At 40.8% G+C, this 14,098-nt stretch overlaps 2 protein-coding genes across 2 annotated transcripts; one reads left to right on the forward strand and one right to left on the reverse strand.

Moving 5' to 3' along the window:
- Positions 1-3,931: 3,931 nt before the first annotated feature.
- On the forward strand, positions 3,932-5,672 carry LOC111234242 (prolactin-releasing peptide receptor-like). The gene is made up of 2 exons (XM_022762210.1): positions 3,932-4,380; positions 5,039-5,672. The coding sequence occupies exons 1-2, from the start codon at positions 3,932-3,934 to the stop codon at positions 5,670-5,672; spliced, it is 1,083 nt and encodes a 360-aa protein (XP_022617931.1).
- Positions 5,673-9,016: 3,344 nt separating this feature from the next.
- brf2 (BRF2, RNA polymerase III transcription initiation factor subunit) lies at positions 9,017-13,699 on the reverse strand. Its single transcript, XM_022762182.1, has 4 exons — positions 13,354-13,699; positions 10,976-11,035; positions 10,531-10,852; positions 9,017-10,046 (listed from the first exon to the last, which is right to left on the reverse strand). Exons 1-4 carry the CDS (start codon positions 13,499-13,501, stop codon positions 9,221-9,223), a joined length of 1,356 nt encoding a protein of 451 aa, XP_022617903.1. The 5' UTR covers positions 13,502-13,699; the 3' UTR covers positions 9,017-9,220.
- Positions 13,700-14,098: the final 399 nt, after the last annotated feature.

A 14,098-nucleotide genomic window follows, 5' to 3' on the forward strand; every position in this document is an offset into this window, starting at 1 on the left:
GCACTGTCATTATAATGTATATACAGTATGTATATTAAATGTGGATGTTTTTGTTCCTGAGAAAACATATGATTTATTTTCCAAACCATATGTGGTTTTGTCTTGTTTGTTTTCATCTGTGATCTTTCACTTCACACAGACTCATCAGGCTGTGTCTCATGGCAAAGAGCGCCTGAGGAAGCCACACCTCGCATGGCAGCTCAACCGCTGTCGGTGTGTGACGGTGTGAATGGGTGAAGCTTTGTCTGTTAAGGTTGAATAAGTTCAGTCCTCCAGATTCATACCTCTGAAAGTGGTCTAAATGGGCCTCACTATGTCTAAGACAGTTTATTTTTTTCCTCCATGACTTTTTCTGACATTTTGTGCAAATTTTCCAGCTCGTGCTCAATGCTGCAAAACCGAAATGACAGACTAGTGTTGTGCTTACTTTAAGTCCATGCCATTTAATAGGAAGAAGATTGGAGGCATAACTGCAGCCTGACAACTGCTATTCATCCTCCATCTACAAAGAAAAGGTCATTTTGTTATTATTTTCAGAAAAAGTAATTAAATATCTTAGCCCTTCCCTGCCATTTGCCACTGAAGAACATGTAACTGTGAATTATAATGCACCTTAAAAGCTTTTTTATCCAGCGGAGGTTTGTGGACAGTGGAATTACTGCAAGCACTCACTTTTCTGAGTGGGAGTTGAGGGCATGATGCTCTAAATGGAGACATTTTCAAAATGCTAATTTTTTAAAAGCAAAAAGTGCCACATGCTGTCCTTGCAATTACAATATATTTTGTTTGGAATGACCCTCATCAAGTTATTGTATGGGGTGCAAATTCTCAGTTCTTCTAAAATTAAGTTGCGATTGACGTGTTTACGTATGTACCATTTTTTTACTGAGCTTAAAGGACAAATGGTGAAAACTCACAATTTCTTTGGTCAAATCAATCATTAGCAGGTCAAGCAAAATGCCACCACATAAGATAAATCATCACTCGCAATGTGTTGTTTTACTTCTTGATGTGCCAAAGCTCAAAAATGTGTCCTTGCACCACGTCCATCCATAATCAATGATTAATGCACAGTTTCTGAAATCAGTGCACTGACAGCACTTTAACATGGTGTTAAATCAGAAGGCTACTGCCAATGCACACGTGACTACATCAACAAACAATCAATATTTACTGTAAAGTGTCTTCATCCTTCAATCTCTCTGTTCCGACCACTAACTGATCAGTTCAAGATCAAACGTCATCATGAAGTCCAACCCTGACATTCATCTTCATGTGTCTGTGCCATCTTATTGGCTTACTGTCATTTCCACAGACACCTCTCTCTCTCTCTCTCTCTCTCTCTCTCTCTCTCTCTCTCCCTCTCTCTCCCTCTCTCTCTCTAAATCAGCAGCAGCTTCAGCTCACTCACTGTGGGGAAGTGCATAAGGAAGGTCCGCTCCTCATACTCTCACACTTTACACTGGGAAACACCAACACAGGTGAGTTACTGGCTGATTTTCATCTGTATTTGTTTGTATGTTTATTGACTGACTGTTTGCATGCCTCCTGTCACAGGTAGTAGTGCCTTTTTTCTAAGACATAACGAAACAACTAAATCATGTAGAAGAAAATAGAATAAAAGAGAATAGAAATATGATGACTGGGGTACAATTCTTCTGTAAGAAGTAGTGAAAACATTCTTCAGAGTTGTGATGAAGCACATTCTTTTCACATTGTCCTCCTTCACATGCCAATGAGCACAATATTCACTTGCCATGAGGGGCACACTGTGAATTTCATGATTTCCCATTTAGTTGTAAAGCAGGAAACACTGTTAGCACTCATTGGAGGATTAAGGTTCATACCCAAGATACTTTTTCATTTTGTAATTAATTGCGTATTGAGGTACAGATTGGTAGACGTTATGTGCCACTGTTATGTAAGACTTCTTGACATGACACAATCCGGAGGCCTATATCTAGACTTCAATAAAGTCAGATTATGCAAATAACAGTGTGGGAGATAAATGTGTGGAAAAAGCATCAAATGTGGTCTTCAAACGATTGTTACAGAATCTGTGAATCTGAACAAATCTACCCGACAGGAATAAATCAGGGTTAAAAAAAAAAAAAAGAACAAATATGTTGATTTTTATTCCTTTTGTTTTCCTGCTCTGTTACGTCCAAGTCGGTGAAATTCTGCACCACTTGGTTTCAGCTCATAGTGTTACCATATTCAAGGAAAGTCGTAAAGTTTCATCTTTAAAATGAAAGCATTTATGTTGCCTATGAAACTGAATATCTGAACGTTTCATTTCTGCAGATATGATCTTTTGAACTGCAGTTACATTACAGCCGTTCCCCTGATGAGTAGCAGCGGTCAGTCTATAAGATGAGCACAACAAAGTCAGCAGTCCTTCAATAGCTATGCATCAAAAGACAATATTCTCTACTTGTAAGCAAAAGCCCTTTCATATATATTAAGTGATACATAATTCATTTCCTTTACAAGTTATAGTCATGTACAGTGAATACATCTAAGTTTACTGCAGAATGTTGCACTCACTGCACTGTATCTTAATTTGGCAAAAATCTTCATACTGCAGATGTTGATCTTGAGAACTTGTCTGAAGCACTGTGACTTTTATCCAACTGGGATGATTAAAATGTAAAAAAAAAAAATGTTAACAGCCAGCAAGCAGAGGACAAAATCTCTGATTAGAGTTCACCAGAATCTCTCTCTTCCACAGTGTTCATGAATATTATTGCTGTAAGTGATAAGTCATGGCATCAACTGTGGCATAAAATATGCGGAAAAAGGTCCCAAGGTGCCTCTGTCACAGGGAGTCATACTAATTAGAAGTATGTGTCAGTAACAGAGACCTGACAGCAACAGTGTCGATGCAGCAGGTACAAATTATGCGACATGGTGAGGTGAAATTATGTGCAAAACACTGGAAAAAGCACATTAGCAAAGAGGAAACTGTGGTCACAAGTAGACCCTCACTGACGCTGACTGAATGACTCTTAACGGGGCATTTAAAGACACTTCAAGCCAGTAGTAACTAACCAGGCTGGGACTGGTCAGATGCGTACACGAACTGATGAAGCCTCTTGGATGAGAGGTGAAACGTCTTCCCAGACAAATAATCAAGTCCAGTTGCGTTTTGATTTAAAACTCCTTTAGGATACCATGACCTGGACAAATGAGAATATGCACAGGCTGATCATGGGAGGAAACATATCGTTTGACATCAGTCTTGCTCCTGTGATGCTTCCTAATAGTAATAATTCCAGACATTGCATCAGCAAGCTGGGTGGAAAATCAACCCAATGCTATGAAGTCATTTTGCATCTCATACCAAAGGGAATATTATATTACAATTATCCTCTGTAATTTTCTTAATATCTTAAACATTCTCCACTATGTGCTTGTTTGATGTTGACCAAAAATACTTTTTACTGTTTAATAAAATGCATCAAAATGAAGCATCTCAGTCGTTTTGAATTGTTCAACTGATGCTGCAAAGTGCTAAACACAATCAGCTGGTCAGTAATCACACTGAAACGGCACAGTTTGACCTCTAAATGCTGAAACAACACTGTAATTTGACATTTTCCATACACACATTAATGCATGACATTGTGCCGCTCTTCTATTCACATTCAGATACTTCCACAATTATAAACCCTTTAATGATGTGCTCTTTGCCCTGTACTGCGACAATATGTTGGTGTTGGTAAAAGCGTGGGTATTAATTGCCTTTTGTTATGAAAATGTCGTGGTCCTGTTTTCATTTGAATGGTGCACGCATCCTCAAATTGAATACATTGATTTAGATGTTTGACCTTTAGAAAGGCCGTTAATGTTCTATTGTAACAGCTGACCTGCAAACCTGATTTATTGCATTTTGAACCGTTCAGGTACTGACAGCCTGAGCTCTGCAGCCATGGATGGTAATCACAGTGTGCTGGCTGGAAGCACACAGCCGTCTGTGTCGGGAGACCAGACAGAGGGACACATTTATGAGGTTGCGGTGCAGAGCAACTCCACCAATCACAGCTCCCAGTTTGCAGATGTGGCCCTGCTGCAAAAGTTCAAGCCCCTCATCATCCCTTGTTATGTGCTTGTGGTGGTGGTGGGTGTGTTTGGGAATTACCTGCTCCTCTATGTCATCTGCCGAACCCGCAAGATGCACAATGTCACCAACTTCTTCATCGGAAACCTGGCCTTCTCTGACATGCTCATGTGTGTGACTTGCGTCCCGTTCACTCTCGCGTACGCCTTCAACCCACATGGATGGGTTTTTGGCCGCTCAATGTGCTATCTGGTGTTCCTCATCCAACCAGTCACGGTCTATGTTTCAGTCTTCACGCTCACTGCTATTGCCGTGGACAGGTGCGTGGATCTCTCTGCACTGCATGAACTCTTTAAAGTTTCTTTTTATTTTTTCCTCTGTTGTCCCTCATTTTAATCATCTTCACAGTTAAATGTCTGTCAAATTGGCCATTTAAATTTCTAAATTACTTCTTCTTTTAGCTCACCGGCTCAGTGGTCATGGTGACAGTATCGCAGTCGTGTTGTGCATTCCCATTGCTTGTAGTGTTTACACCAGACTTAAGATTTTTATGTTTAAAACAGGTGGTTCAAATCCCACCCTGTGTGTAACTGTGTATCATGCCATCTTCTTAAATGTTGTATGAGAACAGAAAGCAGAAATAGTACTGAGAATAGACAGTATTATTACAATTATTACTGCTCCACTGTTATTTTATTAGCCGTTTAAAGTATTTTCTTTTTCTTCTCTGACTGGACACGTCAAAGTTTCTGCTCCATCTTTGTAACTGTTTCAAGGCTTTCCTATTCTTAAGCACATTGTGCTGCATTTATGTATAGTATCGTGACTGATTTAGAGCTAATAAACTAATGCAACATTGATACAGTAAGTAATCACGTCTTGAACTTAATTCATACATGATGATCCATGCATAATTTAAGCATGGGTTTTGTGCCTTTATTTAAAAGTATTACTGTTTCCTATTCTTCTTTATTGCAGATATTATGCAACAGTTCATCCCTTGAAGAAGCGCACCTCTGTGGCCACCTGTGCGTCAGTTCTCACTGGCATCTGGCTGCTGTCCTGTGGGCTGGTAGCTCCAGCAGTGACCCACACCTACCATGTCGAGTTCAAAGAGGAAGGCTTCACCATCTGCGAGGAGTTCTGGTTGGGACAAGAGAAAGAAAGACGTGCCTATGCATACAGCACTCTGCTGGTCACGTATGTCCTGCCGTTATCAGCCGTCTTTGTTTCTTACCTCTGCATCACTGTCAAACTGAGGAACTGTGTTGCACCAGGCCACAGGACACGAGACCAGGCAGGTGCTCAACAAGCTCGGAAGAGAAAGATCTTTCGTTTGGTTGCACTTCTGGTGTCTGCCTTCGCAGTGTGCTGGCTTCCTATTCATGTATTCAATGTGCTGCGTGACATAGACATTCACCTCATTAACAAGCGCTACTTTTTGCTCATACAACTTCTGTGCCACCTGTGTGCCATGAGCTCCTCTTGCTGTAATCCTTTCCTCTATGCATGGCTTCACGACCGCTTCCGCACTGAGTTACGGAAGATGTTCAAGTGCCGCCATCGCATTGGAGTGCCTGCCAATCACTGCGCTGCCAGTGTGGTCCTGTAGTCGCCTGCTGAGGAGGATCCTTTGTTGTTATTTTAGTGTAAGTTGCTGATTTAAACTTTGGTGTGGCACCAAATAAATGGAGTTCATCCTGTGGCTACAAGTAACATCCACAGAAACTTTTCTTGGCAATCCATTCATTATCATGTTGTGTACAAAGATGACCTACTGGCCTCCTGAGGAGAGATCAGTTTTCTGGGGCGTGTGAAGGGGTTCAATCAATTTCAAGGTAATGTCCCGAATGACGGAAGAAGAAAGTTTAGCCCTGATGGGAGGAACCAAAGGAGATGGTGCAGATGGTGATGCAGTCAGTAGTGTTCATCCTCCATGGGCCATGAATATCCACATATATCATCACAATCAAGATCTTGATCTTGATATTTTGACCTAGGGTTGGTGCAAGGGGGGAAGCTCATGCAAAGTCCGACCTGGTAAGGGTTCATCCTCTGGGAATCACAAGCATGCTCAGTAAACTTCACGACAATCTCCCTCTTGGATTTTGATATTTCTTCTATATAAGTGGACATAAGTGGTCACAACTGTAGATGAGTCAGTGGGCTAGTGCACCAGTACCATTATGGGATCATGAATATCAGCAGCAGATTTTATGCCATCAGTTTTTAGGATACTTTGTCACGGACCATCGTATAGGTTATAGGAAACTTTCCAATGACAGTGGTGTTGGATGACAGGTCAAGGGGTGACAAAAAATTAGAGGAAGAATCATCAAATGAAGGTCTAGAAGGGTTCATTATGTGTTTGGATTCACCCTCTGGAAAGCATCCTGCGGCCAACACTAGTTGGGCTCAACTTTGGAGCAGGGGCCAAGAGTCTAATAAATAAATGTTCACTATAAATTCTCTTTCTCACTCTCTTTGGTTATTAATGAAATAAACCAAGCTGTGAGAGAACTGTGGTGAAGGAAATGCTTAAAATATCTAAATTGCTTTTCAGTATTTGATGTAATATATTGTATATACTGTCTACTGTACATCTAACCTTTATGGAATGATGAAAGCTTCCTTTATTATATTTATAAGGACATACTGAAAACATTTATAATGACCTTGTGATATAGAAGAGATGAAATGTTAAGGGTGTCATCTTTCTTTTAACAAATGAATGAGGATTAAAATGTGAACTAGGTAAGGGCTGCGCATGTATGATGATCAGAGTGTAGCTTTATTGGATATCAGTTCAGATTGTGTTTTTTAATGGTCACTGCAGATGTGTTTTTTTCCACCAGGGCACTGATGTCGGATCTAATGTTGGTGTGTTGTTCCTCCGTGGAGCCCAGTGGAATAAATTGCATTCATGAACCTGCTCCCCTGTGCTCCAAATTTCTTAAAGCCTGTAGCTGATGAATATGCACCTTGCTGTAGTAATTATCAAATTATTCCTGACGGCATTGTATAAGAGCTGTAAAAAAAAAAATGAAACCATTGTGGTGTGGTGGTTGGTTATATGTTCTCTGCTTTCTTTCATTTCTATTGCGTCTTCAAAATTTGTACAAAATGTACAAGACTTATTTGTAACAGCCACAGTGGCAACAGCCACATCATCTCCGTATGTATATGTGTCTTCTTGCTTCAGGCCAGTACAACAGATTTATCCTGACAGCTGTAATAACACACAAAGTCACCGTCACTGCAGTGATTAAAACTTCGCCTTTATACTTGCTCTTGTCCTATCATCATTTATTCAGTGACTGAAGGGCCTTCAGTACATATGGCGTACTTAAAATGACCACAGAACTGTTTGTAAATTATGTACATGGTTTGTGGTGTTACATGTAAAAAAAGAAATACTTTGATGTGTAGCCTGTGCTATCACACATTGTGGAAAATTGTGAATAAAAACACAGAGACCAAATGGCCTCTCTGCTTCAGATCAATGTAGCTGCATGATGGCGGGAGATGAAATGAAATTACAACCAACTTGGTCAGTCGGCACTTGCATAGCCAAATTTACTAATTAAATAATGGGGAGGACGGACGTGTTTTCTGCATATCAACTAGGCCTGTTTAGGACACTGAAACGACGTGAGAATTTATTGATCTCCTTTATCATGTCATCATATTTGAAGCTCGCCAACAATGACATAAACTTCCTGTAGTTGAACAGTTATTCTACAGTTTCACATCCTGTGAAATAAGACCAATCTAGCACAGGTCTGTTTCTGTTGATTTGAATTTCTAATCAAACAGTGAGAGCAACACTGCAACACGTTACTTTTAGTATTTTGCTTTGGACCTGAATGCTCTGTCCACTAGAGGGCAGTTGGTAATTAAACTGACATGTAAACTGCAGGTGGTCACATGATCTCATGATCTAGTATGCTATCCTACGTCATACTTACTACTCACCATACTTACTACTCATATTTTTTTCCCAGCAGACATTTTGACTTGTCATAGCAGGAAAAACAAAGGTGGAACTAACAACATTCACAAAGACTCTGTTCTACTGAAGTGCCCCAGTGAGCCGTGATGGCGTCACAATCAGCACAACACCAGTGGCTGGATTCACAAACATATTTCAGAATGGTCTGTAGTGTTGCTCACAGAGCAGTTGTCAGAGTGGTTAGTCAGACTGTTTCACAAAAATAAAGACTGACTCATTTTAAGCCAAAAACATTAAGCGCCTTACCTCCAGCCTTACTCAGGTCTAAGACCAATGTTACCATGGTAACAGGGTAATCAGTAACACCTGCGCTGGGCAGTAGCTCACATATGTGGTTTGCAAACATTGTTATGGAGAACGCAACGAGAAGGGAAAGAGTTATTAGAGGCCGCAGCCATTTATTTCCGAATTAGATTTTTCTTTTTATTGTTTCACTCTTCAGGTAAAACGTCTTTGTAACTGCTGAATTCTTTCAAAGCACAAACATTTTCTGCTGGGGTAAACAGAGCTGAGCGGTTGGATGCAGCTCTTTTGTCGGACTTTTCTTTTTTTTTTATATTGAAAAGTCTTAATTCACCAAGAATTTATTGTACCACAGTGCAGCTTAAGTCAAGAACTAAACTGCTTTGTGTAACAGCAGAATTCAGACTCAGTCTATCTGAAGTCTGACTATTTGGTACATCTAAGACTATCTTTGTGACACCGGCCTCAGGACCCTGAAACTGAAATAGCTAAATGGAATTACACCATTATTAGTTTTAATATAACACCTGTGCTTTTCTTTACGTGACATGTCCAAATGTCACATTGTTGTTACAAATGTGCCACAGCCTGTACTTATGTGAATGGTTTGCAAACTAATTCCTTTTTTCTTTTATTTTCTTCAAACTAAATGCATTCCAAGTTAGTTCACCTTGACAGCACAACTAGGTTTTTTAACCACTTCAACAAAGCTTTATTAGAAAGTGAAGTATAAGCAGCAAAATAATGAACAGATACAATCTGTTACTGAATAGAACTATATAAAAAAAAAAGGTTGGGGGCAATATCATACCATCATCCAAGTCTTGTCAAAATGATAATCAATATATTTTGTCTTATATAACCAATGTCCAAAGAAGTAGACACTGGTCTCCATATGTAACTGGTTATGATTTCTTACTTTCAGATGTGGACAACATTTTCTGCGTCAGAGCGAAGTCTCTAGCCTCTCGAGGAGTGCGGATGTATGAGTCAATCTCACTGTCAGAGATTTCCTCATCACCAGTTACATCCTTGAGCTCTGGCTGCGCCACTCTCCTTTTCTTAGCATGAATCACACACGGAGGAGCAAAAAGCACTCTCTTCCCCCAGTTTGGTGTTGGATCTTGGCTGTCCTGAGGGTCGCCGTGCGGTTCAGACACGGTGAATGGAATATCATCTCCATCTCCTGCTCGCTCTGTATTTTTAGCCTTCGGTTCACACTGTTCCACGGAGGATGAATTCGGAGTCTTCTCTACGAGCTCGGACGTTTGGGATGGAGCAGTCAGAGAGTCCTCACAGCTGGCCTCACACTCCAGCAGAGCATTCTCGTGAGTTCTCAGAGCCCTCCTGAGCAGGGCGTACCTGTACTGCACAATATCTTCCACCTGCTTAATGACATTATCTGGAGTCACTTCCTCCCTGATCCAGGGAATCTCCTGACCCAACTTGCACAGCACCTCCTTCATCTCAGCTATTCTCTTCATAGCGGGTTTGTGCTTATTCACTTTGGCCATCTGGCAGAATTTGTCCAGAGAGAATTTGAGCCGGGGCTTGGTGGGTTTCAAGGACTGCCAAGCCAAATAGATGGCTGCCATCATGATGGGGATGGGCTTACGGCCAGTCACAATCCAGGAATCTGCTGCCAGCTCCACCAGAGCCACGGCACGTTTGGTCAAGTCCTTGGAGTTCTCGGCGAATTCTTCAGGAACGTGAGGAGAACTGATTTTGTACCTGACAGACAGAAAACACATTGTCAGTACATTTTAGACACCAGTCTATTATTTAAAGCACTGCTGGCTCCCTTTTCTGCCTGGTATGTCTCCAGATAGAAAGTTAACTTTATACTCTTCCTATGAGTTTGACTGACATTCAAAAATTTGTTTCATTCAACTCTGACATGAGCAGCTCCCCTACACCCCCACTTACCAAACGAGAACCATTCCCATCCACTAATGAAAATATGTAATAGCCATTTAAGTTAAATAACCGTCTAAAATAATCAAGGGCAATTTATTGAAAGCTGTAATGTCAGTTTGACTACCAGTCAGTCTTCTATATACACTGATTCATCTGCATCACAGAGAAAATGAGAATGAATGCTGATGTTTGGAGGATTGCTGCTACTCTACAATGTGAGAAATGAGTCTTTTTGAATGGCGTATTTTATTTTGATGATAACTCCAGAGAAACATTCAGACCACTGCTCTTCACTTACTCCTGACTGTGAGCTTCCATTACATCAGTGATGTTAATAATCGGAGCCTTGATGTTGAGAATCTTGATCATTTCTTGATAAACTACCCCCACCACCATGGAGTCGGCATCCAGCAGGCAGCTGATGGTTCCCAAGGTAATGGGCCAGTTGAGCAGTCTGCAGCTTACGAGCACACAGCAACCAGCGAGAACTTCTTTCTTCTGGAGGCTCACTTTGATGAAACTTTCATGCTGGTAAGCCTGGTTGTAGTAGGTCTGCGAGAGATCCTCGATCTCACCGTGGACCCTGAGAGTCCGACATATAGCTTTCAGACGCTGCAGACCTGAGGAAATACATAATACAAAGGGCATGAGCATGTGAGAGCAGCGGGGTCCACTATATAGGGGGGGTTACTGTCTAAAAATATCTCTAACAAGCAAAGGTCCCTTTGGAAAGAAGATCTCACCTTTAATCAGGTTTGTACACGGCCTTTTGGCCACAGCTGTGGTTCGGCTGTAGCTGACATCTGTAAAAAGAACATAGAGTCAAAGCAAAGACAAAATGTAATCAAATGAGAGCGTCAGAGGTTTGGACTTAGCAAAGATTCCAACACCATGCTGCTTACCGATACAGACTTTTAACACATTTTTCTGTAAAACATTGTGTAGGGAAGAGAATATAGTGAGTTCTTCAGTATCATCAGTGTCATTTAAACGCAAAAATGCAAAACATTTTAATTTTCCAGGTTCTCAATGAGGAGAATTTCCTACTGTTCTTGGTCTTGCATTGTATTAATTCAGTAAGTTTGGATTTTTATCGACCAAATATTTTATTGATAGAAATGATGAAATGTGTACTGAAAATAATCGTTAGTTTCAGCCCTGTTTCATCATGCCCCTGTTTCATCATGTTATTCACACTTGGCCCCTTAACTCCAAAATACACCAGACAAGCCTCCACCAAATCTAAGAAAGGCTGCGACACTGTGCACAGCGGGCACTGCAGACACACACAAAAAAACAAAACAAAGAGTGTCTACACTGCAGTCTGGTTTTCAAAGTTTGTCGCTGCGCAGCTACAAACATCAATGCTCATCCCCTTCACTTTATTCATGCAGTACATTCTGTGACATTATTATTGTGAAGCAGCAGAGAACTCAGTGTCATCCCAAGACAGAGCAGAGTTTCGAAGTTTCCTTTTGACCCAGGGCTGGATTACACACCACCTCTGAGGTCTCAAAGGTTCCATATTCATTGTGTCAGTTGCCTTGTGGTAATTTGATTCATTGCACATTTGGTTGGATTGTGCATCACAGCAATATCACACAATCTCAACTCAAATAATTAGGATCTCAAAGCGGGTCCTGCATTATTGCCTGTGTCAAAATGTATTTAAAAGTTTTGATACATTATGATCCTGCTGCAGGTTCAGGGCACACTGGGGACATTTGTTTAACTGACTCTGGACAATTCACTCCTTTGCAGTCAAAAGAACATCTTCAACATAATGACGCTGCATAGTTCTGTTCTTAGCTATCAGTGCCGAGTTAAAAGATGGCCCTGAAAAAAAAAAAAAATCATTTAAACTGTTTTCTCACTTACCTGGTGTGGCATCTAGCTATACAGACATTTCAGATATCTGTGCTCACAGCAATGAGAAATGACATTTAAAAAACATAAATATCATCATCTCTTCTCAACAGTGTCCCTGCTACTCTGCATTAACCACGAGCCTCGGTTTAAACACAAAGTAGCTACGGGACATGCAACAGGTCCCCAGGCTGGGTGTCACATTATGTGATATGCACGTTAACCGGGGCGCAGTATTTCTCTCTTTTGAACCTCCAAATATCAGTCTGACTACATTGCCTAGCATTCATGGAGGGGGACGGCATATTATTAGGTACACTGAGCTCAAACTAATGCAGTCTAATTCAGCTGTCCTGCAACAAACCCTGCTTCATGAAGCTTTTAATGTTCAGTGTGTGTTTGAACTGTTTTACAGAGGTGGTGACTCGACTTTATGGTCATATTGGAAGATGCAGTTTGTGGTGCTGTTGAACTGCTATTGTTTCTGTTATTTTGCTGACCGGCCTTGCACTTAATCTCACCAGGCCCTACCTCATTATTTATTTATTTATAAGTATTTGACATGGGCAAGTGCAATTTGAAAAGTGCAATGTTAAAACCCACATATTTACATATTTCTTTGCATATTTCTATTTTTATATATATATAGATTATAGTATGAGGACATATCTTTTATATTTATGTATGTATGTACGTACATATGTATATGTATATATTTATCTTTTTATCTTAATAATCTACTTCATATTCTCTAATCTTTGAGGAACAACCTAATTTCCCCCTGGAGAAGTATTCTGTATTGTATTCTGATTGTGATGATTTAGCTTACCCTCGCTCATATAAATGGGTTGACAAAAACAGTACAGTATAACAGCACCACAAACTGCAGCCTCCAAAAATGCTCATAAAGCTGAATCGACATCTCTAAAGCTGTTGCAACACAACATGAACAGTATAGCCTTCATGAAGGTAGTGTTTACTGGAGACAGTTGTATTAGACAGTGTATAAGAGCTGTCTGCAGATTTTATTTCACAGTGGTGAAACAAAATTAGATGCTCTTGCAATTTTGAAAAGTAATTTTCAATATTGTGAGCACCACAAACAAAATAAAATCAAGGAGACGAAAATTTAAAAATATAAGTAAATATATAAAAAAGAAAATTGCACAGCAAGAAAACAGTCGAGGTGAGTGACAGACAGACTCCGGCAATTGTAACCGGACAGGCCTCCACCGGACCATCACTGTTCTCATACCTGAACCTCCGACTGGGTCATTGGCCAGCACTCCCTCGGACACCACGGAGCCGCAGTCCACACACACAAGCTGCGACTGACAGTACAGATCATCTTCGACGACGTTGGAGGAGCCGCAGCCCGGGCAGCTCAAACCCGGACGAGACATCTTCAAAACAATTAATTTAAAATGTATAAACAAATAAACCTCCGCAGCGAGCGGTGAGGGGAGAGTAACTCGTCAAAGATAACCAAATAAAACATGCGTCAAATTAGTCTTAACGATGGGTGTATCACCAGAGCAGCACAGGTATACACACCAGTAACACATGTGAACTGTAAACAGCTGCTGAACAACAAATGAACGTCTCGGCCAGCCGGTCTGAGGGCGGCGAGTAAAATGTGTCCGGGCAGATACAACGTTCACGGCGTCATGGGTTCCGCTTGCTGCTTTCAGAGATGTACAACACACACGCGGGGCCCTGTCCGACACCCGGCGCAGAAAAGCGCCCTTTCATACTACCTGGTAAACCTGCTGCACCGTTTCACATTGATAAATGTATGAATAAACTAAATTTGTTCCACCACAGTTTCATAGCGAACCGAAGATTTATTCACGACTCTCATCATATAATATAAAATATGTCTAACGTTAGCAAAAGTGATATGGACACGCTATAAATGCACTTGCGCCATTCGCTTTGGACGGTGTTAAAAAATGACTAGGGAAAGACTGTTGTCCCAGGTTACAACAATGTCATTCACT

The sequence above is a fragment of the Seriola dumerili genome, unplaced genomic scaffold, assembly GCF_002260705.1.
Source record: "Seriola dumerili isolate Sdu_G_001 unplaced genomic scaffold, Sdu_1.0 BDQW01000442.1, whole genome shotgun sequence".
Taxonomy (NCBI): Eukaryota; Metazoa; Chordata; class Actinopteri; order Carangiformes; family Carangidae; genus Seriola; species Seriola dumerili.